The following is a 27,660-nucleotide window of genomic DNA, read 5'->3' on the forward strand; positions in this document are numbered from 1 at the left end:
CCTTTTCCTCCTGCCCTATCTCTGACGTGTTGCATTGTGGCATTTGAAACCTGTTGTCCCATCTTGATATGACCCTACCTTCCCTGTCCCCATCTTGGTTTGACTCCTGACTCCAATTATTGTACATCCCCCTTTACCTCTTGCCCTATCTCTGACGTGTTGCATTGTGGCATTTGAAACCTGTTGTCCCATCTTGATATGACCCTACCTTCCATGTCCCCCATCTTGGTTTGACCCCTGACCCCAATTATTGTACATCCCCCTTTACCTCCTGCCCTATCTCTGACGTGTTGCATTGTGGCATATGAAACCTGTTGTCCCTTGATATGACCCTACCTTCCCTGTCCCCCCATCTTGGTTTGACCCCTGACCCCAATTATTGTACATCCCCCTTTTCCTCCTGCCCTATCTCTGACGTGTTTGCATTGTGGCATTTGAAACCTGTTATCCCATCTTGATATGACCCTACCTTCCATGTCCCCCATCTTGGTTTGACCCCTGACCCCAATTATTGTATAGGGGGAGACGGGTTTACCTGGAGCTCCTGGTCAGAGAGGCATTATGGGCAGGAAAGGAAGGAGAGGAAAGAGGGTATGTTGCTTTTTGTAAACGGTATAAGCAAAAAAACCTGTGCACCCAAAGGCTAAAACACTCTGAAGTATAACCTTCTTAATTTGCAATAAATTAATATAACACAATATGATAAAAGTGAATTTATAAAGCGAAATTGATAATAAATTCAGAAATTAAGAAAAATATCCTATGTTAAGAAATGATCAGTTAATTTGCGACAATAAAGTTGTATTTTAATTAATTACTCTGAAATGACCAGATGCTAATACAGCACTTTCTTATTATTGAAATTTAAAATCCAAATTACTTCAGAATTACCAAATATCACACATTATGAGGATAAAACCTAACAGATGCACCAATATGTTAATAGCAAAATTTATCTATTTGTTTAGAATAAATTTCTTTCAATTCGCCAATGTAGTTCTGTTCACATGAAAGCATTCACCACTAATATAGCATGTTGAGCAGAATTAATGTCTCATATCACTTTGACAACAATGCATGATTAACCAATTATAAAATCTATTCAACTAATATTAATTAAACAAAACACAAATACTAATCAAAAGTTTGATTGTTTCAATAAAAGATTAACCAATTTTCATAAAAGTCACATTTCTTTGATTCGGAATTTAGTCAATCAAACTTTTGCCACAACTTGAAACCTACCTTTTTCCTGTATTGCTAATTGTTAGTAAAATTGACTTAATTTACATTAAACTTGTTCATGCAAACACAAAAAGTACTATTGTCATATGTTCCTAGTACATTGCACAGTGAAATAATGAAACTTAATGAGAATGCTGACCATCATACGCTTGATGAGATGAGAGCATACCTGAGTTACCTCCATGTTAGCATAACAGCCCAAAACAATCCATAATTATTAGTTTTGTTACAAGGCTGACACCCTCCTCCCATCTGTAACAAAACTAGAAGTATATCAAAATAACATTGATGTTCTTGAGAGCAGAACATTAGCAAAATTATTAACACCCTTAATTCTTTCCTTAACAAAACTAGTTCATTGGATATCATCAATCATGCAAGAAATACCAGAAACAATAACCATCCTTATTCCATCTTTATCTTGTTTCCATTCTCATCCCTTGTATTAGGGTTAGCCTCATGTTTTATAACAAGCACGAATTTTCAACTTATAATTCATTCAGTTTCTTTTTTCATTCTTCATCCATTTCTTTCATTCATTTGATTAACATTTACATTTCAGGGATTGCTTGTTGATTTGATAACACCATTATTTTGGTTCTATTTGTTATGCATTCATTTGATTTAACATGCCATATCTACCATAATGTTTAATTACTTGTCTAGGGTCCAGCAGGTTTAGATGGAATCCCAGGAATGATTGGTCCAGAGGGTCCAATGGGAGCACCAGGTTTAATGGGAGAGAAAGGAGATCGAGGAGACATGGGATTATCAGGTGAAAAGGTACGTACTAAGTCCTAAAAAATGTCTTGGTTATGTTCTCTTGTGGATTTCATTCACAATTTGGACATTGGATGTGGACTAGAGCTGACTCAGTTTCTCACATCTAGTAGTTTACCAGACGTCTTTTCCAGTGGGCAGGGGGGGTCAAATTAATTTCAGGGGATCAGAAATCACACAATTTTGGCAAAATTGCCACAAAAATTCATTTTAGATTTTTGTTTTTGTTTTTTATTGAGGGGGGTCAACCAGGAGATCTCTGACTTGGGGAATTTCTCAAATTTTCCCCATTGGTATCGCCACTGCTCAAATCACAATAGCCTTGGGCAGCAACCAGAAATGAGTGGCTGGCTGAGTGTAATCCTGCCATCCACCTGCTGTATTAGGCCATCTCACAAGATATCACAACCTTCATTTTACTATTTTTTTGTCCATTTTCATCCCTTGCATAAAACAATAATATGTAATTTCCATAAAGAATAGATCCTTATTTGTTTCCCAGCTTGTTGAATGGAATACCTTTACTGCTTTCCTTTTTTATACAGGGTGATATAGGATTACCAGGTGTTAAAGGTGATCAGGGCATTACAGGAATTAATGGAATACCAGTAAGTAATGGTGTCATCAACACAATTATTATAATACAGGGTGTATCAAAATGATTGGGCCCCATCAATATCCAGCGAGTATGGACAAGACTGCCACATCAAAATGCAGCATAAGATCAGAGAAGATGAGAATAGAGGAGATCGCTCGAACATATAATCCGATTACCCACAGTTAACCTCCATTCATCTTTCTTTGTTTGGGGTACTTAAAACACCACTTGAATTTTCCTTTACGGTAATCTGTTCATCCGCCACACGCTCGACTGATTCGGTAGTTCTCTAAGTGGAGAAAACATTCCACACACGGAAGTACATCGTTAAATTCCCAATCTGGCAGTCAAATCATGCCTTTTTCTTTTAAAAAATAATACTAACCAGGGTGACCATGATTTTTAAACGAGTGAAAAAGCATTATATATATATCGCAACTCCCATTTAAAAAAAATCAAAATTTTTGTTAAGTTATGGAAATTCAAGCATTAATAATTTTCCAGTAAAATTAATATAAGGTCAAAAGAAAAGAAATTTAAATGACAACCATTTGAATATTTGCGGAAGTTTACGGAAATTTAAAACCAGTGCAATCAGTAATTCAAACCCGTGTCAGTTTCTCCATATGCTCCGTTTTGTGTCCAAACGTGTCCAAAATGCTATTTGGATCCAAAATGAGGGTCTTTTTCACAGGGATCTCGGGTCAAACTTAGCAGCCGGTCATGCCAAACAATACAGAAATTATATTTCGCGGTCAACTGACGTAATAAATTGATATCCGGCATGCGCCGTTTAGAGCTAGACGGTTGTGACTCGCAAAATCACTAACCGTATCAGTTGATCAATCGGATTAGATCATTGTTTCCATCAATAGGCGGATGCACACATTATTTCTTTGATGTGGGCAGCGAGCGACCTCCTCTTTTATCATCTTCTCTGATAACATCCACCTTTTTTTTGTAAATTTATGGCTAAAACTAGCCAATTGTAGTCATTTGAAGAGGATCTAATGTTGAATGTGGAAAAAGCATGTGTTTCATTAGCCAGCAAAGCTGATGGCTTCAAATGATTTTGATACACCCTGTACAAGCCACAACACTGCTGACATCTTGCACCTTAGCTGCTAAAACTTTGTAAGCCTGTTGGTTATAAAAGGCTAGAAAAAAATGCAAATCAAAGCATAAATTATAGGCTTCAGACAAATTAATGTGATAATGTACAAATTGGTGAGGGCAGTATTATAGCCCTTCTGGTGACCATGGCAGTAATCTGATAAGTAGGACCCAAACAAATTCTGCCATTAAACTCTTGTATACAGACATTAAATGTTTTGAAGAAAGAAAAAACCGAGAACAAAACACTAAGAACATTTACGTATCAGGATATAACTAGGGCCCATTTTATAAAGTTTACATAAAACCCAACTCAAGTATGATAGTGAGTTTCATCCCATCAGTAAAATACCTTCACTAAATTTTACCCCAACTCAAGTGTTTGGCAACAAAAAGATACATATCCTCTTTGGACTGAATTTACAGCAACAACCAAAAATTGAAAAAACTACCCCATAGAGTTAAGAACAATGAGAAACCTACCCCCTTTTCTTAAAAATTTGTATTTTTAAATTCCTAAAGAATAAATTTTAATTGCCTAGTAGGCAGTAGCAAGCCTTTTTTGTCACACATGTTTTTTGTTTGTTTGTCTGTTACTGCATTGTGTGTAGAGACACGCTTGGGTCCTGATGGGACCAGGTACAATGCATTTCTTGAGTCTGGTTTGAGCGGTTCAGATGGAAGAATAATTTGGTCCTACTTTTCAAAATAGTTGACATATATATTTTCCTAGCTGCACAGTGCACTCTCTATATTTTGCTCACTAAAGCTAAAAAAATCTGTCTTATCTGCTTGCTTTGCTGATGTATTTATTATGTGCTTGCTTATAAACTTTTGCTACACAGGGTTTACCAGGTTTAAATGGGTCGGATGGTTTACCAGGATTAAATGGGTCGGATGGTTTACCAGGATTAAATGGGTCGGATGGTTTACCAGGATTAAATGGGTCAAAAGGAGAACCAGGGGCACCGGTTAGTTGAAAATGTATACTTGTCATCTTTAATGAACAGCAAATAAAATTATCAAGACAAACAACAAGATCAAGTAATGTGCATTTTCAGAGGGAATGCTTACAATTTGTCTCAGTTTAAGATATAAAGTACCACCCTTTATTATATGTTGGAAAACTATATTTTTAGGATTTATTCAAAACTTAAATGTCTGCATTTACTTAGGATCAATCAATATTCATTTTTTGTATTTTTTTTTTATTTCACACAAATTAAAATACTACTTCTTGAAAATTAACAGGAAATAGCATTTATGATATTTTGTTAAAATATTTTAACTATTTCTAAGTAATCTTAAATAACAAATAATTTTCCCAAAAGATTGTCTACTGTCTCTGCTTGCTGTGCTTTTATTAATTGATTGCATGTTTTATGTGGCATTTATTTTGCAATACAGGGAATCCCAGGATTAACTGGTTCCAAAGGAGAGAAAGGATCGATGGTCAGTAGCAGTAAAAATGTGCAATTAATTCCAATGGATGAATAATTTATCATAGATGTATAACTACATTCAAATTTCAATCCATCTTTCAAGGAACTTGTTAAAATGATTTAGTAAACATTCAAATTTTGATTATGGTTGCTGTCAAAGATAGCAAGATGTTTTAGATTTTCATTGTTAGAGGAAAAACATTCACCAGTGTTTGTATATTTGACTGTAATCACTCTCAGCTAATCTAGATTGTCAAATAAAAAAATGTTTTCAACCCATATAGTAATACACCTTAGTATATATATAGCTTAAAATCTGTCTCAATTTTGTAAAATATTTATATTTAGCTTAAAAAGCCAATTCTGCCATTGCTATAGCTTAAATTTTGCTACATTCTTGCTATTTATATCTTGGCTAATGCTTTCACCTTCCATTTGCTTTGCACGCTTGCTTAATTTACAGGGAGATTTGTTTGAAGGCAGCGGATTATTTGAACCAGTGAGTTGATCATAAATGAAGTTTGTCATTTTATTTTCAATATATTTAAATAGTTTTTAACTCCACTCACGAGTTTCTCTCATAAAAACAACAGAATTGTTTACAAAATGATTAAATATTAATAATACACACGATTATGTTTTAAATGGTTATTTTTTTTAAATGACCCTTTTGCATAATTATTATTAACAATTACATTTTCCCTTTATCAAATACAAGACTGGAAATTATTTAATTTAGTCTGCAAATTGTTTAGTCTTTGAAAGGTTTTGTCTTCAAGTATGATAAATTAATTTGTATTTTTTCACAGTGATTGTATTTATTTATTATTTGTATTAATATATAAATGTATTGTGTTTCGTTACAGGTGCCAGGCCCAGTTGGACCTCCAGGACCTATGGTATGTTGGTGACATCTAACTTTTTTTGTATTTATATAGAAGAATAGTATTGAAATTGCAAAATAGCTGACATTGCATAATTTGGAACAATTTTACATCATCTGTATTAAATACCCATAGCATACTTCTCAGTTCAATAAAACTTTTTGAGCAGCCATGATCATTATTTAGACCCAGATAAAGATTCCCTGTCCAAAAGGATTGGTGAATACATGGCTAGCCATAGGCAAGCTAAGTCTCTGGAGACCTGTGGTTGGAGCTACCTGAATGGGTGACTCCATTTGAAATGTACACTCCCTGTGTGGAAGATTAAGGTCATGTCTTCCATAGAAGGTGTATGGATTTCAGCCCATTGCAGACAAATTGATGATATAGTAATGTGAAAGAATCAAATTGCCGATTATTTCAAACAAGTTTCATAGGAGCCTTTGCCCAATGTCAATTTTCTGAAATTATTTTATCATACAGGGCCCAGAAGGACCAATGGGACCACCAGGAGCAGCTGGCCCAGAGGGAGCAAGAGGATACAATGGAACACCAGGAAATCCAGTATGTATAAGACTTGAAGCCTAATCATGATAATAATATAATCTGCGAGATGGTATACGCATTGCAGGCACTGGAATGAAATAGCAATTTTCTTTGTTTTACCTCATTTGTTTGGCTCAAAATTAAATGGGGATAATGTGATTAATAGCTATCATTGAAAACTAACATTTAAATAAGAATCTATTCTTTATGCAAATCACACATTATGGTGTTACAGGGGCGGATCCAGGAATTTTCAATACGTGGGCGCCGAGCCACCGCCACGGCAGCGGCAGTGGCTCGGCGCCCACACAAATCAGCCATCCCTCTGCAAAAATACACAGAGTTAGGCGCCGCTCTGTAAAAATTAGAGGGGGCGCGTGCCGGGTGCTCCCCCTTCTAAATCCGCCCCTGTGTTAAAGGAAAACAAGTTTTAGACTGAATTTACAGCAACAATTAAATTTATGATTAACAAAATCAATGTGATTTAATTGCTACATCTGAGCTATAACAAAAGGTTTATCTTAAAGTGCTTGAATAAGTCTATTCCATTTTTCACCCTAATGTGGCAATGACGTCAACGCATTGAGCAGCTGTTTTGCGCATATGTATGCCAGCACTTTGAGTGAACAATAACAATTTGTAGCTGCACCCAATGAAATGCACACTGTCACATCAGAGTGGAAAATGGTAAAGTCAAAATCATAAAATACATTTGTTAGTACATTTGATCTGTTCTTGTTGCAGGGTTACCCTGGTGAATCAGGTTCAGATGGTCTACCAGGATTCCCAGGCAGGAAAGGAGAAAGGGGAGAAAGAGGATTTAATGGAACAGATGGAATTAATGTAGGTTAAACCCACAAACTTAACATTGATATTTGCATAACACTATAATTATGAATAGTGATAATAGTATATTCATTATAATTAAGGCCTATATATCATCAAATGTATTGTAGGCTAAACTTCCTTTGCACATTCAATATGGGTATGATTATCAACAGGTATGAACGTCACCACAATCTCAGCTTTCTTGAAATTAGGATAAATCAGAGACATTAGAGATGATGGTGTATTTCCATCATTGTAATTTAACACATCAGTAGAATAATAGTTGTGATGCCTTTGTACTCATCTTCATTAACATCATATAATGTGATTGCTGATGTTGTTTTGCAGGGTTTCAGAGGACCAATGGGCTTACCTGGTATTGATGGTATGAAGGGAGAGAGAGGCACAGATGGACTACCTGGAGTACCTGTAGGCATCTTTTATAGCAAAACTCAACTAACAACTAATTGGGGCCATATACATAATGAGATATCCAGCATATTTGCACCATTATGTAGACCCATGTGGTATACAGCAAATTGAGATTGTTATGAATGACATTAAGAGCAAATTCTTAAGAGTTTATCCCATATATTGATCGCGAAGTTGCTTTTGATGATATCACTCATAAAAGATATCTGGAATTTGAAATTTGGCAATAAGCATATTTTTCAGAATTATCTGGGGCTTATGCTCTGTGAGTGTCGCGCCCTACTCCCAGAAAAAAAGATGTTACATGGTACTGGATCTGTATGTGTATGGCCCACTAATTAAAAATAACATGCAATAACAAATTAACACAACTTATGAAGAATGTATTGTACTCACAGATATAGTGTAAAACTACTTTACTTATTAACTTTTCATTCAACATATGACTCACTGTCTTTTCTACTTTATCTTACACAAATCATATTGAAGAGAATTTGAGTAAGTTGTTATATAGATCAACACATGAACATTTGAAACCACTTTTAAATGGAGTACATTATGTTTCCTACACTACTGTTTAATTGCATTTAATATTTCTGAATCCATCTTTACCCAAGTACATTATGGTTCTCCTTCTTGTGATATTGCTTTGAAGTGCTCTGTATATTTCCCTTTGTAGTTCGTATATACTCATTAACATTGAGATCTTAATGCTCTGCGTGCTCGCCATAGGCTTCAACATTAAAAGTCCAAGTTCTGAGATATTTCTCAAAATATGAAAAGCTATCTTAAGAACCACTGAACCAATACTAGGCTTGTTTGTACTCATTTTAATGCAGTTCACATGCTGATTCCAAATATGGTCATGCAGATTTACACAATTTTTGAATTAAAAAAAACCCATTGAAACTTCTGCAGTCGACACCTGCATGGAGAGAGTTAAGGATAAATGTAAAGGCTGTTCGCATACAAGTGCCTAGTTAGACAAGCTAGTAATTCAGCTTAGTGGACAGCCTGTTAATTAATGACACTAAACCTAACTGTAAACCTAACCCAACCCTAATCCCAACCTTAACCTAGACTTAAACAAACCTTGTTCCAACCTTTAACCCTGTGACCCTAAAACACAGGGGTGTGAAGAATGGTCTAGTTTATTATCTGATGTATTTTGTGTTGTGAAACTAAATATTCATGTGTAACAATTTGTATTTTTAAACATCACTTTAGCGATAGAAACCCCAATTTATCCTCAACCAAGTGTGAATCTCTCTGAAACTATTTTCTCTTTTAAGTTCTTTTAACTCACTAATTTATGCACAACACACTTTATATTGTACATAATTTTATTTATAGTTGTGAAATATGGCTTGGATTGTACTTGTTTAATGTCTATTTGTGATTGGCTGATAACTTTTAATGACTTAACAGTACTAAATCTGTATTGTGAAATTTTTGTAAGTGTTTGATAGCCTTCGTTGATGTTGCATGCTTACTGTTTGTGTGATTTGTGGACCTAATTGGCCATTCTGGCCTTCACAAAATCATTTGATTATGATCTTGACAAAATGTTGCTTATATCATTCACTGCACAAAAAATATTTAATTGATACAAATGAAGTTGCTAGATTGTAACAATTTAACCTAATTACAATAAAAATAAATGTTTGTGAGTAGTAACTTAAAAATGCAACATTTATATTACTATGGGTAAAGGTTAGATCATTTTGAGGTCATTATTCGGAAGCATTGTTATCTTTTTAAAGGCAGTTCTTGTTAGTAGTTTTATCCCATAGTTTTTGAGGCTCTCTGTTTCAAATGTTCTAATTAGTATGGGATGTTATATTTTGATTGTTTCAGGGAAGCAAAGGAGACAAAGGTGACCTCGGTTTTACTGGACCAAAGGGCGAACAGGTAAGTCATATAGCAAACAAATTCAATTTATTTGAAAAAAATCTATCTGAAGATAACCAGTGGAGCACTCAAAATATTACTAGGAATTACAATAGATGTATAATGAAACAGATGAAATTCACCATAAAGTTGTATATATTTATAATTTGATATAGTTTAGAACTGATTTTATATGATGACCAAAATTGTCAAGAGACACATTTATTAAATGATGGCTCTGAAAAGAGCTGTTCAACATGCACACAAAGAGAGCACAGACTACCCAATGCCCACTGTAATTACAGCTTTTTCATTTTATTCTTATTTTCAGGGTGAACCTGGTGTAGTGGGGAAACCAGGAGACACAGGGATGCCGGTGAGTATTTATATTGATTTAAATTTAGTCTTACATCATTAAAAGTTAGTAAAAGATCATATTTTGGCATTATGTAGCAATGTATTGAGATCATTTACAAGACGAACATTACAAAACAGGAATAACAGTTACATCTTTCTTAAAATGTTCTTGGATTTCAGTAATAGACTGTGGCTCTTGTCCGATACACAAGACCATTGCTATATTAGTGTTTGATACCTAACCCTGTGCTAAACATCTTGAATAAACAAATCCACATCAATGAATCCAATAAGAAAAATTGTGTTTTGGATCGACGGGATTGATGGGTTGGACACACAGGATGTGTGAAAGGTCTGTGTGAAATAGGGCTCGAATGGAGTGGCAACAGCGTAGCATCAGAGGGGTACAGAGTGAGGCCGTGGGCCATACCCCAGCAATTGGAGTCAAAATTTGAAAAATTCCATTTAAAAAATACCAACAAAAAAAAGGACCGATGCACACCGTAGTCGGATGTATCCTGCAGATAGGCATGCTTGATGTTATATTTTGTCTGCATGTTATTCAAGTCCATTTCTTACTATTTTATTCCAGGGCAACCATGGTATCCCCGGCAGTAAAGGTGATCTGGTAAGTTACATGTTTTATATATTTTTTGATCTTCTATTTAATATGAAATGTAAAATAGCAAAATATGTAATTATGTTAAGTTGATGTTAAAATAGAACATTTGGCCAGATTGCAAATTCTTCAACTTCCAGAATTGAAGAGCTTGAACTGTATAAAATTAATGAAACCCTAAGTAACTCCAATGCAAAATGTACAATTTAGCTTTTTCCCAAAAATGTGGCAACACAATTAACTGAATCTATTACTTGTTGTGTTTATAGGGTGATACAGGTCCCATGGGATTACCAGGACCACAGGGAGATCCAGGGAAACCAGGACCAAAGGTAAAGACATTGATCTACACTATAGTCAAATTTTCATATCCATTAACTCACAAAGCTTAGAATTTGAGCTTGTAAATTTGGTAATAGTGCTGATATACTTGGGGTTTAGATTGGTGTCTTGCTCATCCTGCATGTATTTCAGAAGGAGATGAGGAGTAGCTAGAGAGGAGGTATGTAGAGTGGGAATATATAACAATCAATAAGATTTCAATGGGTATATGACGCTCATGGTGCTATGCTGTGCATACGTGTAGGGCGCTCATGACGCAATGCCATCTATGCACACAAGAGGAGTGACGCATCCCAGGCATGCATTTTAATGTGAATACTGCCTCTCCTATGGAGTCACCCATTGTGTCTCAGCTTGCAGACTTTTTTCAAAATACCTTGTTGTTTTTGTTTGGAATAGCTTAAAAGCACCAAACTTACACAACCCATTCCACAAAAATGACATTGAAAGTAAATATTCTTTGTGTTTTATACAGGGTGATTTAGGCAGTGTAGGACCTCCTGGTCATAAGGTAAGCATACATTAGAATATCTTGATCATTGTTATACAAAATAAACAAGGAATGTATAAATTGGATTCATATTTTTGTGTAGGTTGTGGTTATGTGTAAAGTAATTCTGTATTTGGTTTAATTTTTGTAGGGTGTTAAAGGTAGAAGAGGGAAGAAAGGATATCCAGGCCGTGATGGTGAACCAGGTGCACCTGGTCTTGATGCACCTTGTCCTGTGGTAAGTTGATGCTTACTGACACATTAGATGAAAATATACACAAACTTGATTTTCTGTCCTTCGTAGAAAAACATTTCGATAGTTTTAATACCCTTTCTAGGATATTTTTTGGAATGTCATCAATATGACAGCAAAAGTGAATCTTGCTGTTGTAGTATTTTAAAAATTGGGCTGTACAAAACTATTCCAGACCTAAATAGTGTGCTAATAAGCATGTCTTTTGTATCCTCATAGAATAATCACACCAATGGCATGGCACTTACCACTTCATTTTTGTTATTAAACACTGAGTGTGTGGAATGTATAACCAAAAGTGAAGTTCTTAATCAAGCAAAATAGGGTCACTCCATATCAAATCAAGGAGGCGCCCCACCTGACCCCCTCAGATTTGCTTTATATTTTAGTCATATGTTGTACCTGTACAAATATTAAAAACCTGCAAATTTGAGGTCTGTAGCTCTTACGGATTTTCTTTGGCAGGCATTTAAAGTTGGAGTAGGGAGGTCTAAATTTGGACCCAAAAGTTACCCCTTAAATAAATTTCATCTTTGGGAGTCTGTGCCTTCTTTATAAAAAAAAAAGAAAGAGAGGTCTGAAACTTTGCATACACACTAACTGCATGCAAAATTTGTCAAAAAATAAAAAATATAAAAATCTGTAATTATGGCGTTGTGTCACGGGGTCATTAAATATGCAAGAAAAAATATAATGTTTTGTAAACTGGCAAGTTTAGCCCCTAAATTCACATTTTTGTCAGATTAATTTTTTTTTTTTTTGTCACCGATGCTATATATAGGATAAATACAATGCATACCCAAAAAATTGGGGTCACAACTCATTTATATTTCGAACAGCGCCCTCACGAAGATGAAATTTATTGCAAATTCAACATTTTCAGGGGCCCAAAGTCGATGTGGTCCACCTTCAAAATTTATAAAACATCACTTTTATATAACTACTAGTCTTAAATTACAACTTTGCTAAGTCCCAGTAATTGTATAGGTTGACTTCATATAAAATGACAAGCCCAAAGTTGACCATTTTCTTATGATTGCATGTAGGGCAAATGTGCCGAATTCGGAAGGCTTGAAAGTCAAATTGGCCACAATATTAAAAATAAATGATTAGATGAGTAGTTATTGGCCCTATTTACTTGTATTTCCATTTCGTTTTCAATATATACAGATTTTCTATGGTAGCCATTTAAAGTTGGAGTGCAGCGCCCTCACGAAGATGTTTTGTAAACTGGCAAGTTTAGCCCCCCTAAATTCACATTTTTTGTCAGATTAATTTTTTTTTGTCACCGATGCTATATATAGGATAAATACAATGCATACCCAAAAAATTGGGGTCACAACTCATTTACATTTCGAACAGCGCCCTCACGAAGATGAAATTTATTGCAAATTCAACATTTTCATGGGGCCCAAAGTCGATGTGGTCAACCTTCAAAATTTATAAAACATCACTTTTATATGACTACTAGTCTTAAATTGCAACTTTGCTCAATCCCATTAATTTTATAGATTGACTTCTTATAAAACGACAAGCCTAAAGTTGACCGTTTTCTTATGATTGCATGTACTGCAAATGTGCCGAATTCGGAAGGTTTAAAAGTCAAAATGGCCACAATATTGAAAATAAATGACTAGATGCATAGTTATTGGCCCTATTTACTTTTATTTCCATTTTATTTTCAATATTGGGGTCAATTTGACTTTCAACCTTCCGAATTCGCACATTTGCACCCTTTTGCACTACATGCAATCATAAGAAAATGGTTAACTTTGGGCTTGTCATTTTATATGAAGTCAACCTATACAATTACTGGGACTTAGCAAAGTTGTAATTTAAGACTTGTAGTTATATAAAAGTGATGTTTTATAAACTTTGAAGGTGGACCACATCGACTTTGGGCCCCTGAAAATGTTGAATGTGCAATAAATTCCATCTTCGTGAGGGCGCTGTTCAAAATGTAAATGAGTTGTGACCCCAATTTTTTGGGTATGCATTGTATTTATCCTATATATAGCATCGGTGACAACAAAAAATAATTAATCTGACAAAAATGTGAATTTAGGGGGGGCTAAACTTGCCAGTTTACAAAACATTACATTTTTTTTCTTGCATATTTAATGAGCCCGTGACACAACGCGCAATTACAGAATTTTTTTATTTTTTATTTTTTGACAAAATGGGCATGCAGTTAGTGTGTATGCAAAGTTTCAGACCTCTCTTTCTTTTTATAAAGAAGGCACAAACGCCCAAAGATGAAATTTATTTAAAGGGCAACTTTTGGGTCCAAATTTAGACCCCCTACTCCAACTTTAAATGGCTGCCACAGAAAATCCAGAAGAGCTACAGACCTCAAATTTGCAGGTTTTAATATTTTTACAGGTACAACATATGACTAAAATATAAAGCAAATCTGAGGGGGTCAGGTGGGCGCCTCCTTGATTTGATATGGAGTGACCCAATAAGGATAATGTTGATTTAGGACATAAAAAGTGAGGGCGTACTTAAAAAGTGTTTTAACATAACTATATGGCTTATGTGTATGAAATGCGATGTGATCATAAATAAGCAATATATCACAGACAATATTGGCAATAGTTTCACATGAAAATCTTACAAATTAAGATAATCTATGCCAATTTATGACTTAAATACAAATTAAATGTCCTTTATTTTGCTTGACCATGCCGGTGTTAGTGAGTTAGGCTATTCTTGTTATAATGGGCTCATAGCTTGGCTGTCCTATTAGTTTTACCCCTTCCCCTCCCCATCAATCTATTTCAGGTCTCTGCAGTGATGTGGGAGAATATTTCAGATAAAGACTTCTCACCATGGATTTAGTGAAATATAACAAATTAACACTATAGAATAGCTTGGTTTAGCACTAAAACAAAGTTTGAGTTAGTGGTTCCCTTACCTTTAGATCCACTCACAAATAGGGCTGATATGATTTGCGGTAGTCCAATTGTTAGACATGATCCAATGAAGATCACTTGTGCAAATCATTTGCTCATTGTTACAATTGGACAGCATACTCAGCTTGAGCCTAGCTGTGAGCCTCCATTTATTATACACTGCAAATTTCTCACAACACCTCGGATGTATTTTGGATTTGTATGAATTGTTTAAGAAGAAAATCTTCTGTTGGTGCATGATTTCATGATTAAGCCCAGGTATCATATCAAGCCCAGGTATCATTTGATATGATTCCTGAGCTTAATGCTATGCATGTTAGCCATAGGCTTCAACATAAAAAATCCAAGATTTGAGATATTTTCTGAAAATATCAAGAGCTATTTTAGAACCACTGAACCAATACCAGGCTTGTTTGTATTCATTTTATTGCATTTTTCATGCTGATTCCATATGTTCATGAAAATGAACAATTCTGAAATTTTTTGAATTTGAATTTTTTTCAAAACTTGTCGTCTGCATTCGACACCCGCGTGGAGAGAGTTAATCAACAATTCAGATGAATCCACAATGCAATGTGTCAGAGGTGTTCTCAGAAATTTGCAATATGTGACCCATTCTATCAAAATGTACATTTTGGATGACCAATTGAATATGTTTTTAGAACATGGCAATAAGAAATCCAGTTTTGGAGAACTCTTAGTTTATTTTTTTAGTGTGCGCCAACTTTCTGAAATGTACATTTAATTGAAATGGGACACATTTTGAATAATATGATTAATATAAGGTTTGATGACATTATTAAGCTATACAATGAAAAGAAACCATTTTTGTACACTGGAAACATACCAGCATAATTAAGGCATTATGATGATGACTGACAATGATGCTCATACCAGCATCCTTGGTTGATTTCAAGAGGGAATTAAGATGCAACTTTCTGTATGTTCCATATTTCATACAAAAATGATTTACTTTTGATAGATGTGACAATACCCACTAATTCAATCATTTACAGGGTTCTGATGGCTTACCACTACCAGGATGCTATATATACAAAAGATAGAAGTGTAAGTCTTTTGCATCTGCATGTACATCCCATGGCATTACTAACACTTATTGCAGGTCATAGGTCAAAGGTCAATCTCTGAAGGCTGAGCAAAAAGAGCAGGCTACAATAATATGTATGAAACTATTAATGCTTGTCAACAAAAGGTAGTAAAAGCTAAACACAATGGTAAGTAAGTTATAGTGTGATGAAAGCTACTAGACTATATGCTAGCTAGGGGCTAACGTCTGTCAGTGTGTTTGTCTGTACGTATGAATCATTGCATCATATCTATATTACACACATCATGTTTATTATCCAATAGAATCATTGTCTTTATAGCTCTCAATTATTACTTGCAAACTTACTGGCATGCTGAATGATTATCTTGATCCATTTGACTGGATGGATCAGAAAGTTAAATTATGATGTGGACCTTATTAAACTGGAAAGGTCATGTTTTGAATACAAATATTATGGGGGGGGGGGCAAGACTTTTCACGGGGTGCAGCTGTCATACCCTTTGCCCTCCTGGCTATGCCACTTTTCAAAGGGGGCAGCTGCCACCCCCTTTGCCTCCCTGGCTATGCCACTAGTGCCATCATGGGACTTTTTGTGATTCTTCACTCACTCACTCATCAGACTGATTCAAGCCCTCCTCCAGCATTTTCCATCTACTTCTGTTCCTAGCTGCTGCATGTCCAAACAGTTGTACTCATGAAGGTGCATGGTGCTGTCATCTCTCCAACATCTTTTTTGTCTTCCTCTTCTCCTCTTTCCAGTCCTTGGCTGCCATTCTGTAAGTCTCTTCGTCCTGTTATCCTCAGTTCTTGATAAGTGACCTGCCCATCTCCATTTTGTTTCTTTAATCTTCTGTATGTTAGATATCTTTGACTTGGGTTACTTTCCTGATTTCTGTCTAACTCTATAAAGTATTGTGATTCTTGGTTCTTTTAATTGTGGATTAGACTTGGATATGTGATATTGAGAAGTCAAGTGTAACACTTTTTATCCTTCACTACATAATTATATTAGGATGCCATTTACATCATTATAGTAGGATGTCATTTATATCATTATGTTAGGATGCTTCTACTGCCTAGCTCACTGTAGAACTTCCCGCATAAGTTTTCATTTTCAAGTCTTGCTGCATATTAATCTGGTCAGAGGTCTTGATGCTCTGCATGCTGGCTGCATAGGCTTCAACAAAAAGTTGAAGTTTTGAGATATTTCCTCAAAATATCAAAAGCTATCTTAAGAACCACTGAACCAATACTAGGCATGTTGGTGCTCATTTTAATGCATTTTCCTGTTCTGAAATTTGTGAATTTAAATATAAATTTGAAACATGCTGTCCGCACCTGCATGGAGATAGTTAAAGGTGCATACCTTTTCCACATCCATCAATGTTGAATGTCCTAACTCTCTAATAGGCTTTGGTTGTCATCTTTGGTGGTCATTCCTACTATACAAAAGGTGCATGGTACATTCACTTCTAAGGGCTTTTTCTTGGGAGATTTATCAACTATTTCTTTTTATATTACATGATTTTAATTCCATACCAAAAGTATAACTGATATTTATCCTAGATGCATGTATTTAATTTGCAATATCACTTAATGCTGTACATTTTTAGAACATGTTTCATCAATATACTACTGCGCCTAACCATGCCACCAAATTTGATGATTCGTTAATCCAAACATATAGCAGAAAGAAAATGCATTTATCATTGATATCTTATACTTAAACTTATGTTTAAACTACTGATGTCAGTAATAATGATGTAATGGTTCATGCCTACTTTAAATCTCAGCTCCAGGTCCCAGCTATAAACAAATTATTATGTATGAATGTCTCATTTTGTTTCTATTTTTATCCATGTTGCAGGGCTCTGATGGCTTACCCTTGCCAGGATGTTACTTAAGACCATGAACTAGTAAGTTGATTACCCAATGCATTTCTTAAATGTTTAAATCATGCTTGCGGGTGGAATCAAAATATTATTCTTTGAAGTACCACTAGTGCACAGCATATATAAATACTAGTTTTAATTTTGCTTCATTCACCCTTCCTAATTTGGCAAAAAATATATTTGCATAGAAATCAAATTTGAATTCCTGGTATGGATGTGTGAAAATAAATCAAATCTAAAAAATTTATGTTACTTAAATACCTTTGTAAGCTTTGCCATTTTCAGCAATTGTCCCATATAAGAACACAATTGTATAGTATTTACAATCCCCAGACATCCCACAGACGTTGCTTTAGGTTTAAGCTTATTGTCCTTAATATGAAGAGTTGTAGACAATTAGGGTTATCTTTTGTGATTATTTGACAGAGTTGACTGTGATGATTCCATGACAACGGGAGACAACATAATGTAATCGGCTGTCATCAGTCATCTGACTTAAGCTTTACAGTAAAGAATATGCACAAGTCAACATTATGAGGAATATACCTGCTTCCCGGCTCGCAATAAGATTTCATGATATAAACATATGGATATTTTGTGCAAAGTGTCAGTTCAATGTAACAACTTTCCAGCAAATGTAATATATTTTATGAATGTATAATTAGAATTATATAAATGTGCTGATAATGTATATTCCCTATTTCCTAGCAAAGAACATTGTGGAATATGCATTATATTTTGGAAGTGATATTATGAAATCTTATTCAACTATCTGATTTCTTAGAGGCAACATCTCTATCATACCCTTTGCATGGTCATCTCAAAATGAGGTTCTACCCACAAAGTGTGTACTGCGTGTACTTACGCCTTTCATACACATGTTTTAATTACCACAAACGCTTAGCAAAAGCCTTCCTTCTGGCACGTTGATAAAAAGTGTGAAAAGCATAAGTGCATGTTTTGCACATGTGTTTGTAGGGAGAACCTTGTTTTGGTAGCAAGATGGTGTATCCGACAAAGGCTCAATTTATGTGTGAAGAATATGTCAAATTAGCATAAACAATGGGTAAATTCATGATTACAGTTGAGCAAAATTGGTCAATTTGACTACTACATTGCATGGGATTTGACTTGCACATGTTCATGCCAAAATACTATAAGTCAAATGAAATGCATTTGGATGTAATTGCCTCTTTGAATCAGACCGGGGGCACTGGTGGAAGCACCATGCAGAGAAGCCTGTAACTAGCATTTGAGTACTATTGACTACGCATACAGGACAGAATGTACATATGGACAAATTGAAGCAAGAATATATTTTTATTGTCAAAAATTGTTATAAATGTTAATCATGAGGATGTGTATTGTGATATATATGAAAATGGTTGTGAGGAAGTGTGTGGGGGTGTGTATGAGAGAGATAGAAAGATTACTTGTGTGTATATGTGATATCATTTTATAACTATTGCATTTGAATCAAATGCATATACATGTATGAGGAATGAGAATGAGGGAATGAGATCACAATCATTGAAAGCTGAGTGTGAATAAGACCAAAAGTTTCAAATAAGTTTTTAGAAGTTGTCTTGTCTGTTAATTTTAAAATGATAATTTTCTCTGTAAAAAGTGTTAATTCTGCATAAAATGCTTACCCTATGCCATAATTGTATTAATAAGTCAGAATTCTATGTTAACTCAAAATATATTATATATATATGTAGAATAACCATGTGCTTTTATGCTTTATTTATATTTTGAAACCAGGATGTCAGTGTAGATATATAGGCTGAAACTATTCATTTGTTAAACCATGTAAGGCAGTTGTTTGTATTAATATGAGGCTGAATTTTGATTAAGGTCACTTACAGAGGTGTGATTTTAAACTAAAAGAATTTTTATTGTTTTTTATTTTTACTTATTTCAGGATTTTTTGCAAGATTTTCAAAAGTACCATTCAGGCTTTTAAAAATTATTATTACATTACTAGAATGTTACCCCTTTTAACAGAAATACCACAGTCAGCTAGGGCACAGAGGTGTGAATATTCAGGTCCAATGGAAGATGGCACATATCAAAAGGCCCTGTTTATAAGAAGTGTGTGAAAAAAAAGGATTCTATACACCAAATGGTCCTTCAAAAGGCAACTTGGTCGAAATGGGATTTGTGTTGCAGGGCCTCAGGCCCCATAAGCCAGTGCCTAGTTACCTCTGTCTCAGGGCCTCAGGCCCCATTATAAGCCAGTGCCTGTTACCCCTGTCAAGGGCCTCGGGCCCCATAAGCCAGTGCCTGTTACCTCTGTCAAAGGCCTTACCACAGGCAGAGTTAGCTACACTTCCAGCGCTGTATTTTTAATTTTCAGAATTCTCAGTTTCTTTTTAACTTTTAATAGAAATGTATATTTGACAGGGACATTTTATGTGGTTTATCTGTTTAATCATAATGGAGGCATTCAAAAGTAATAGCTGCAATAACTGCTTGTGAAACAAAGTATTCATTAACAAATTTATAACATGAAAGAGAACAGTGAATTTTACAATGTTGTTTAATCATGATATTGTTGCGATATTTAAAAAGGGAAGGTATAGTAGTAAAATAATAGCAACTTTTACATATGTTCCTGCATATTTTGTACATTAAAGATATTGCATAAGCCCTTAGTTGCTTCATTTGTTTTGATGAATATTCATCAACATTGTGTACATGCATCTTGGTTTGTATGTACTAGTATTTATAAGTTTGCCTCTGGACAACAAAATAATCCCTGTTCTACAGGCCTGACCAACCCAGATTTGAAGAAATTGGAAAAAAAATCGTGAAACAAATGAATCCCAACCCAAATTTCAAGAATTTAAAGTTTTTTTGTTTGTTTTGTTTTTGAAACTATTGCAAAATATTTCCAGATTTTTGTGACCAACCCTACTTAAAAAATTGGTCTGCCTGTAGAACAGGGGTATTTTTGTGTCATCTAGTGGCAATATCCTTGAATATATCAGTCAACACAGTTTACGCTAGTGAAAATCTTATTTCAATTCAACTTTATTCTACCTTCAGCTAGATTCTGTTTGGCATCCAGAAACACTGATTATATGATACAGCCACAAAATATATGAACATCGAACCCGATGTAGTTGATAATTATGTGAACTTAATTTGCTGATATTGTAGAAAGTTTTAATTTATTATTAGGACATCAGAATTCAGTTCCAAATGATTTTGCTACTGCATATATATGGATGTACTGCAAGAATGAGCCTTCAATTGTGATTTATTCTGGCAAAATATACCTTAAGTAGGCCAGCCTGGCAGCAAGTTCTGAGAAATTTAATTCCATTTCAAATATATAAAGAAAAATTCAGAAGAAATGATCACTAAATTTGTCACAACTGTCTTCAATTTTCAAAAGAAAGGTGTCATCTAAAAGCTTCTTAGTCTAAATCAAGTATTCCAGGTAGATCTCACTTTCTTGGTAAATATGCTTGATGTATGTTTTGCTTGAACATGTTTCAATTATACTGACTTCTATATGGATATTGCCAGTTTAGGGGAATTGTTTTTCTTGTTTGTCTTTAATTTAATTTTGTTATTTTACCCAATATGTAATTTGTTTTGCACAAATTATTCAACAATTTGTCACCTTTTTCATCTATGTCATGGAGGTAAGCATACCAACACACAGATGTACTCCAAGAAACAATACATTGTGATATTCCCTGAGTTGTAATCCATATACACCCCCTATGGAAGACATGGCTTAATCAACCACACAAGGGTGTGGATTTCAAATGGAGTCACTCATTCAGTTAACCCCCATTTGAAATTCACACTCTCTTTTTGTGGCATATTATAGGGTTATGTTTACCATAGGGGTATTACAACTGGACTGAAATATGTAGTTTGTCAAATTTGCATTAATTGTGCTTAAAATTTTTGGCCCAAGAAACACAACTTTAAAACCCAAAATATCTTGATGTATTACCCAGCAAACACAAAACGTTTTACAGAAATATTTGAATGTTTGGTTATATAAAGGGTATATAACTTTTTATTAACATCAATCGAAAAGCATTTTTGAAAACTTGATGCAAAACATTCTAAACAAGTTTATAACATGTTTATAATGTTTTAAAAGCATTAGCATTTGCTGTGTTATTATTTAACAGTAAACCATTACTGTGTTATCCCTAAGACTTGTAAAAGAGATTATTTTATTCAACCTAATTAGTGCCTCTTCTCGAAGTTGCACCCGCTGCCTGTGAACTTTTCTAACTTGCATATGTTTAAATCGCTCTATTCCAGTGCACTTTAAGCATGAAAAGATTAGGTTAAATATGCTAATTAAATCACAGCAAAATGATATCTGTATAGAGGTCACTGGTTACAATATCTGTGACATTTGTCCTAGAGGTATTTTCTATTTTTTACAAAACTGTTTTGCACAAAAAAGGTCCAGTTTGATTGTCAAAATATGGTAATTATTCAACGCCTCTCATTAAATGATTGACCTAATGGTCTATGCGCTAATTAGGTTGAATATGGCCAACCTGTGTTTTATAATTGTGCATTTGTTTGTTTTCCACAATATGGCTGCATATATATAGTATTTGTATAGATCATTTATGTTATGCAACTGAAATATGCATATTTAATTATTATTTCTTTCTCAATTTTCTTTTTTTGTATTTAATTGAACCCGGTAGGATGTCAAATGTTAGACATTCAATGTGGGATTCAATTTATCGTTATGCTAGTAATATATGAATAAACATGTGATACACTCATTAGCATTGAGTTGATGGATCCACCACTTGACTACTCACTGAAGGCTGAATTGGATGCCCATATATGGGAAATTTTTATGTTTTATGTAAACTTACAAAATTATTAACAAAGTATGTTTATGTAGTCAATATGTTGCCCTTCAAAATTGTGTGAAAGGGTTATGTGTGTCAAATATTTAATAGAGTGAAATAGAGTGGGTGGGGGGTGTGTATGTGGAATTTGATAGGACTATATGTTTGACTGTGTACATGACGCTTGTATGCACACACGTCACATGCCTGTATTCTGAGGGGTGGGCTCTACAAATGTCCAGATTAAAATGTGTCGCAAAATGGTTCTCTGGAATGGCTCCCTTTTCTAAGTCGATTTGTGTTTAAAAATTTGTAAAATGAATTGTAACCCCAATTTCACATATATCTTGATCCCAAATTTAAACAAAAATTTAATTTGAAGAAAGTTTTGCAAAATTGTGTTAAACTTGGCAAAATGGGTCAAATTTTATACAATAATTGATATAAATATGGATCCACTTTCAGCTAAAAAACGTGTTTGTACCCAAGTGAACTTGAGTACCCACCCCAGGCCTGTTAACCAATAAGTCTTTGTATGATGTCATGTAGATGTCACGTGTACAAGCGCTGTGTACATAGATAAAAATATAATCATCAATAATTGTAGAAAGTAAATGTCCAAAGTAAATGTTCTCTATGTATAACTATATGTATGTGCTTTTTTGTGAAATATGCATTTTTGCAAGTAAAATTGTATAGCTGAAAATTATAATATTATTCACAACTTGATTGTGAAATTTTCTATCATGTTATTAATTATGAAGAATTTGCATTTATGTAAAGTCTCAATTCATCACGTTTGCTTTGTATTTGAATGTATTCATATCACAGCAATTCAAAGAACTTTGAATTGCCATTTTTGGTAAATGATTTTTAAACAGCATTCATATATTAGGCTAGGTCACCACCCCAGCATGCATTAAATTATATAATATGTATGATATCAGCCACAATTTATGGTTTATAAAGTGTTAAGAAAATTTACTTGATGTTTTAAGAGTGTATGGTGAGGGCAAGTCTTTCTTTGTTTCCAAACATCATGTAACAATCAATTGTAATCATGCTCTATTTAAAAAAATATCATTATGAACAAGTTCTGGTCCTTTGTCAGGGACAATTCACTATTTTGAAATGGGAATCCTAAATAATAATAGTGTTATTTCATATTCATTAATTTATTATTTAGCCAACAAATGGAAATTATGAGTGTAATCAGTGTTTGCTTCACTCAATTAAATGTAAGGACTCCTTTGGTTCAAACCCTTTACCAGTATAACACTGTACTCTGGCTGATTTCACCAATCCCACATAACATTTCCTTCATTTTCAATCAGTTGTTTCTTAATGTGGTTCAATTGAAGTAGCAAAATTATTGAGAAAAACAATGAGAGGGTACAACCTGGGGGGGGGGTGGGCTTGACACGGGTGTGACGCTGGAAATCTGAAATCCCTACCCATATTTAGGGATTATTCAGATGATTTGACACTTTTTACCATTTTATTTCTCAAGTTGGGACCCTTGTTTAGGGTTTTTTTCTCAAATCAGGACCCATGCTTCGGGATTTCTTGCAAAAAATCAACCTTTAGAGCGGCACATCCCCATTATACCTGATATACGCGAGTACCCCTGAGGGGTACAAAATATTGAACTGTCACGCAATGTGGTTCATTTTGCCAGTCAAAGAAAGCAACAAGAAAATACCTGCTGTTTTGTTGATCAGGTATATGTATGCATGCTCCCTCACAATTTGGGGGGATAGGTTGTCTTTCTGCACTACTGCATGGAATACACAAAATATTTTTGATCCTCAAGGTGCAGAAGTTGAGTAAAAAGGGAAATGTATATTGCATCTGGCCATCTGGTATGAGTCAGTTATTGTGTGATCTTATTTGGAATGATTAAAAAAAAAATTGTAAACATTGGTTGTGATGTTGCCCTTGTATACTGTGATATGTTAAGTGAAATGGTGAATTGCAGCTACAAACAAAATGTGAGTGTCATTTCTGCAAACAGCAAGACAGTAATGAGTGATTCAAATGTAGGTATTGTTTTGTCATTTTGAAAAGAAAGATTCCATTCTCCCATTTAAAATCCACACTAACCGTGTGGAAGGAACATTTAGCTGAAGTCTTCCACACAGGGAGTATGAGTTACGATTAGAATAGACAAATTGGGCAACTTCCATACTCACTCCAGTTGTGGAAGATATAGGTAAAACAATGGGAGTATATGGTTTCAAAATGATTAACCCTGACCAATTACATAAAAAAAACTCCCCCTTGTGGAAGATATTTCCAAATTCTTCAACAGGAGTCGTGTGGATTTCAACTGGAATAACCCATTATTTGATGAGAATAATGTCTTGTTTAATTAGAGGGTGACCAACTGCATGCCATGCCAGAAATGTGACAAATATTATATGAAAGTATATCGTATAGTGGGAAGGAGTGGGCAAAGCCCATGTCTAAATGATTCAGCCTACCAAGGGTATATTTTTGTATCCAAAAATCTCTCATTTACTTGGAAATATTCCTTCATGCAGGGGGTACTTTAACCCTATTACAATCTCTGGTAATAATTCATTAGGCCATATTAAAAAAAAAAGAAGATATGTCTTAGCTCTCTTTTGTGAAAAACCCAAAGTGCTATGCATTTTTTAAGGCTATGTGAATGTGTATTTTTTCCACCTTTCTTATCGGTGATCATTTAAAAGTTTTGTGTTAAAACATTTTTTTTAAAAAATTATACGCGGATACAGAAATTATTAAAGCTTTGAGTGTGGGACGCTGAGACATATCTTTTTATTATGACCTTAATTATTATATGCTTGCAAACTTGTAATCTTATTGGATACACTTAAATTGAAGATTTGATATATACGTGTGCTGACTGCTGCCTTGTATTTTTATCAGTATTACTAAAATGTTTTCATTTCATATTTTCTTTAAAATGAATTTTTTGAATGTACATGATTTTAAAACCATGTTTATTTAATTAGTGCCCCTTGTTAACAATCACACAAACTTATTTCCCCTTAATAAAATGTTATTAAAAATAATACAAATGGCAGCGTTGAGATATGTCTGATTTTGCAAATGTACTCTGTAGTTCTAAAGTAATTAAAGTGGCAGTGCTTCCTCAAGCAAAGAAAAATATTTTGAATTGTCTTTTAAGCTAATTTCACTGCCAAATTATTCCATTTAGACAACCTCCATTTGTACTGTTTGAAAATATTAATTTATTATGCTTCTTATATTGTTCTGTGAAATTTTGTAACAACAAAATTAAGTTTATTTTCTGTATGAACGAACATTTTAAGTCACAACTCAAGTTTCAATTGTATGTTGGCAATATTGTAAGGAATTATGAATATCTACCTTGTAGATGGGATTGAAGGAATGGCAGGGGGGGGGCAATTTTTATGTTAATTTTAATCCTCAAATTTACACAATATTGTATATAATACAATAATTCCTTTATTTCCATATAAATATTTATCAATTCCTTGCAAATATTTGTCACAGGCTGAAGTGTTTATGAATGTTTTTCATATTTTGTTTTATATTTTGAAAATTGAAAGGTGTATGAAATCCCTCAGATTCAAACAAAGAGCAGGGCTCAAAATGAGGGATCAGTCATATGTTTTAATAGTATCTTAATTGTACAGACATGCAAAATAAGGGATTGGTCATATGTTTGAATTGTATCTTAATTGTACAAACATGTATTGTCAACATTTCTACTTATTATGTCAGAAACTGCTCTCTATAATTGTGACAATGAATACAAAATAAAATTGTAGATACTTTTTGTAAATATAAACAGTTTGTCAACTTGGTTTGCTTAAATTGTGTGCTGTACTTCGCTCATAAATTAATTAGGGTTGTGCAATACTTTGTACTATGAATCTCCACTCCCTTTATAATAATGACATCAACCATGGAGAAAGTTTGGGGGTATTTCAGTCTTTTCCAACACTAGGTGGAAACAAGGTCAATTTGACATGACATCTAATCAAGAAAGTGTTTTGAATTTACATTTAGTATGCCTAGATCATCTTCCAGTGTTGTGCACATGAAGCGGAGATACCCAGAAAAAACGTAAATACCTCCAATTTTTCCCCATGTCTGAATAAATAATACAATAAGACAAAAACATTTCATACACATAAGTAATTATCATAAGGGGGGCAGAGGTCAATAATACTGTCAAACTCTTTTGAATGGAATAACCAGCTATAGGGACCCCAAGGGGAGGGGGGAGTCAAACTGATAAAATTGGCCCATTGCCAAGGTAATTGTAGCATTTTAAAACTCAGAGTCAGAGGCATATATAGGTAGGGTTTTGTGGCACCTGGAGGATGAGCTAGAAATGAATGCCCCTATCTTGATTTAGGATTGGGTGAGGATGTATGGCTGTCAACTTTTAGGAAAAGTTACCTACAAATATACTAATATTCTGGATTTTGAAATGATTTTGTTAAAAATTTGGCAAAAACATAAATTTGAAAAAGCACCCCATATCTAAATGAGTTTCCTGAAATTTGCAGGCATAACCAGGGACTACTAATATACGGTCCATAAAACAAATAAACAAAAGAGGAGCTTTTCAAGTACATAATTCTACACATGGTTTTTGTTGAAAATGTTCACAGGAATAAATGAACAATGGGATAGGCAACTGAAATCTCGCGAGAATGTGGATGATGTAGCCTAGGTCTAGACAATAGGCGGCCATTAGCAGTCATTTATACATGATGTTATTCATGTGTTGTTATACTTAAATGAACAAATATAAGTTAACAGGTTTACAATTTTTAAATTATATTTTAAGCATACAATATATTCTGAAGTAAATCGATCAAATGACGGTGATTGTTCAGGTATTATATGCTTGATAGAATTAAACCATCTGACCAGCTAGTGTGATTCCAGTCACTCCACATACCTTGTTGCGAAGGCGGAGGAGACTAAAGCTGTATTGACGAACATGCATGTGTTAAAAATGATATGTAGCCTGGGTCCAGCATAATTTGTTGTAACCCACTGACCCGGCATTGCTCCTATGCAGGGCCGGATTTACCATAGGGCCAGATGGGCCCGGGCCCAGGGCCC

At 34.4% G+C, this 27,660-nt stretch overlaps 1 protein-coding gene across 5 annotated transcripts in view; it reads left to right on the top strand.

Moving 5' to 3' along the window:
• Positions 1 to 26,368, top strand: part of LOC140158688 (uncharacterized) — a 191,081-nt gene extending 164,713 nt beyond the window's left edge. For 3 of the 5 annotated variants that reach the window (XR_011859816.1, XR_011859818.1, XR_011859817.1), the window contains 18 exons: positions 1,912 to 2,028; positions 2,571 to 2,633; positions 4,582 to 4,707; positions 5,144 to 5,188; positions 5,642 to 5,677; positions 6,045 to 6,077; positions 6,546 to 6,626; positions 7,353 to 7,451; positions 7,785 to 7,865; positions 9,726 to 9,779; positions 10,090 to 10,134; positions 10,708 to 10,743; positions 11,004 to 11,066; positions 11,552 to 11,587; positions 11,718 to 11,804; positions 15,751 to 15,802; positions 17,671 to 17,719; positions 18,122 to 26,368. Coding sequence is in view for 1 of the 5 variants with exons in the window: in XM_072181871.1 (XP_072037972.1) it covers positions 1,912 to 2,028; positions 2,571 to 2,633; positions 4,582 to 4,707; positions 5,144 to 5,188; positions 5,642 to 5,677; positions 6,045 to 6,077; positions 6,546 to 6,626; positions 7,353 to 7,451; positions 7,785 to 7,865; positions 9,726 to 9,779; positions 10,090 to 10,134; positions 10,708 to 10,743; positions 11,004 to 11,066; positions 11,552 to 11,587; positions 11,718 to 11,804; positions 17,671 to 17,715 (1,047 nt within the window). In the remaining 4 variants the exon portion in view is untranslated. The remainder of the gene's footprint in view (positions 1 to 1,911; positions 2,029 to 2,570; positions 2,634 to 4,581; positions 4,708 to 5,143; positions 5,189 to 5,641; positions 5,678 to 6,044; positions 6,078 to 6,545; positions 6,627 to 7,352; positions 7,452 to 7,784; positions 7,866 to 9,725; positions 9,780 to 10,089; positions 10,135 to 10,707; positions 10,744 to 11,003; positions 11,067 to 11,551; positions 11,588 to 11,717; positions 11,805 to 15,750; positions 15,803 to 17,670; positions 17,720 to 18,121) is intronic. The other 2 variants (XM_072181871.1, XR_011859819.1) reach the window with 2 other exon arrangements.
• Positions 26,369 to 27,660: the final 1,292 nt, after the last annotated feature.

The sequence above is a fragment of the Amphiura filiformis genome, chromosome 8, assembly GCF_039555335.1.
Source record: "Amphiura filiformis chromosome 8, Afil_fr2py, whole genome shotgun sequence".
NCBI lineage: Eukaryota > Metazoa > Echinodermata > Ophiuroidea > Amphilepidida > Amphiuridae > Amphiura > Amphiura filiformis.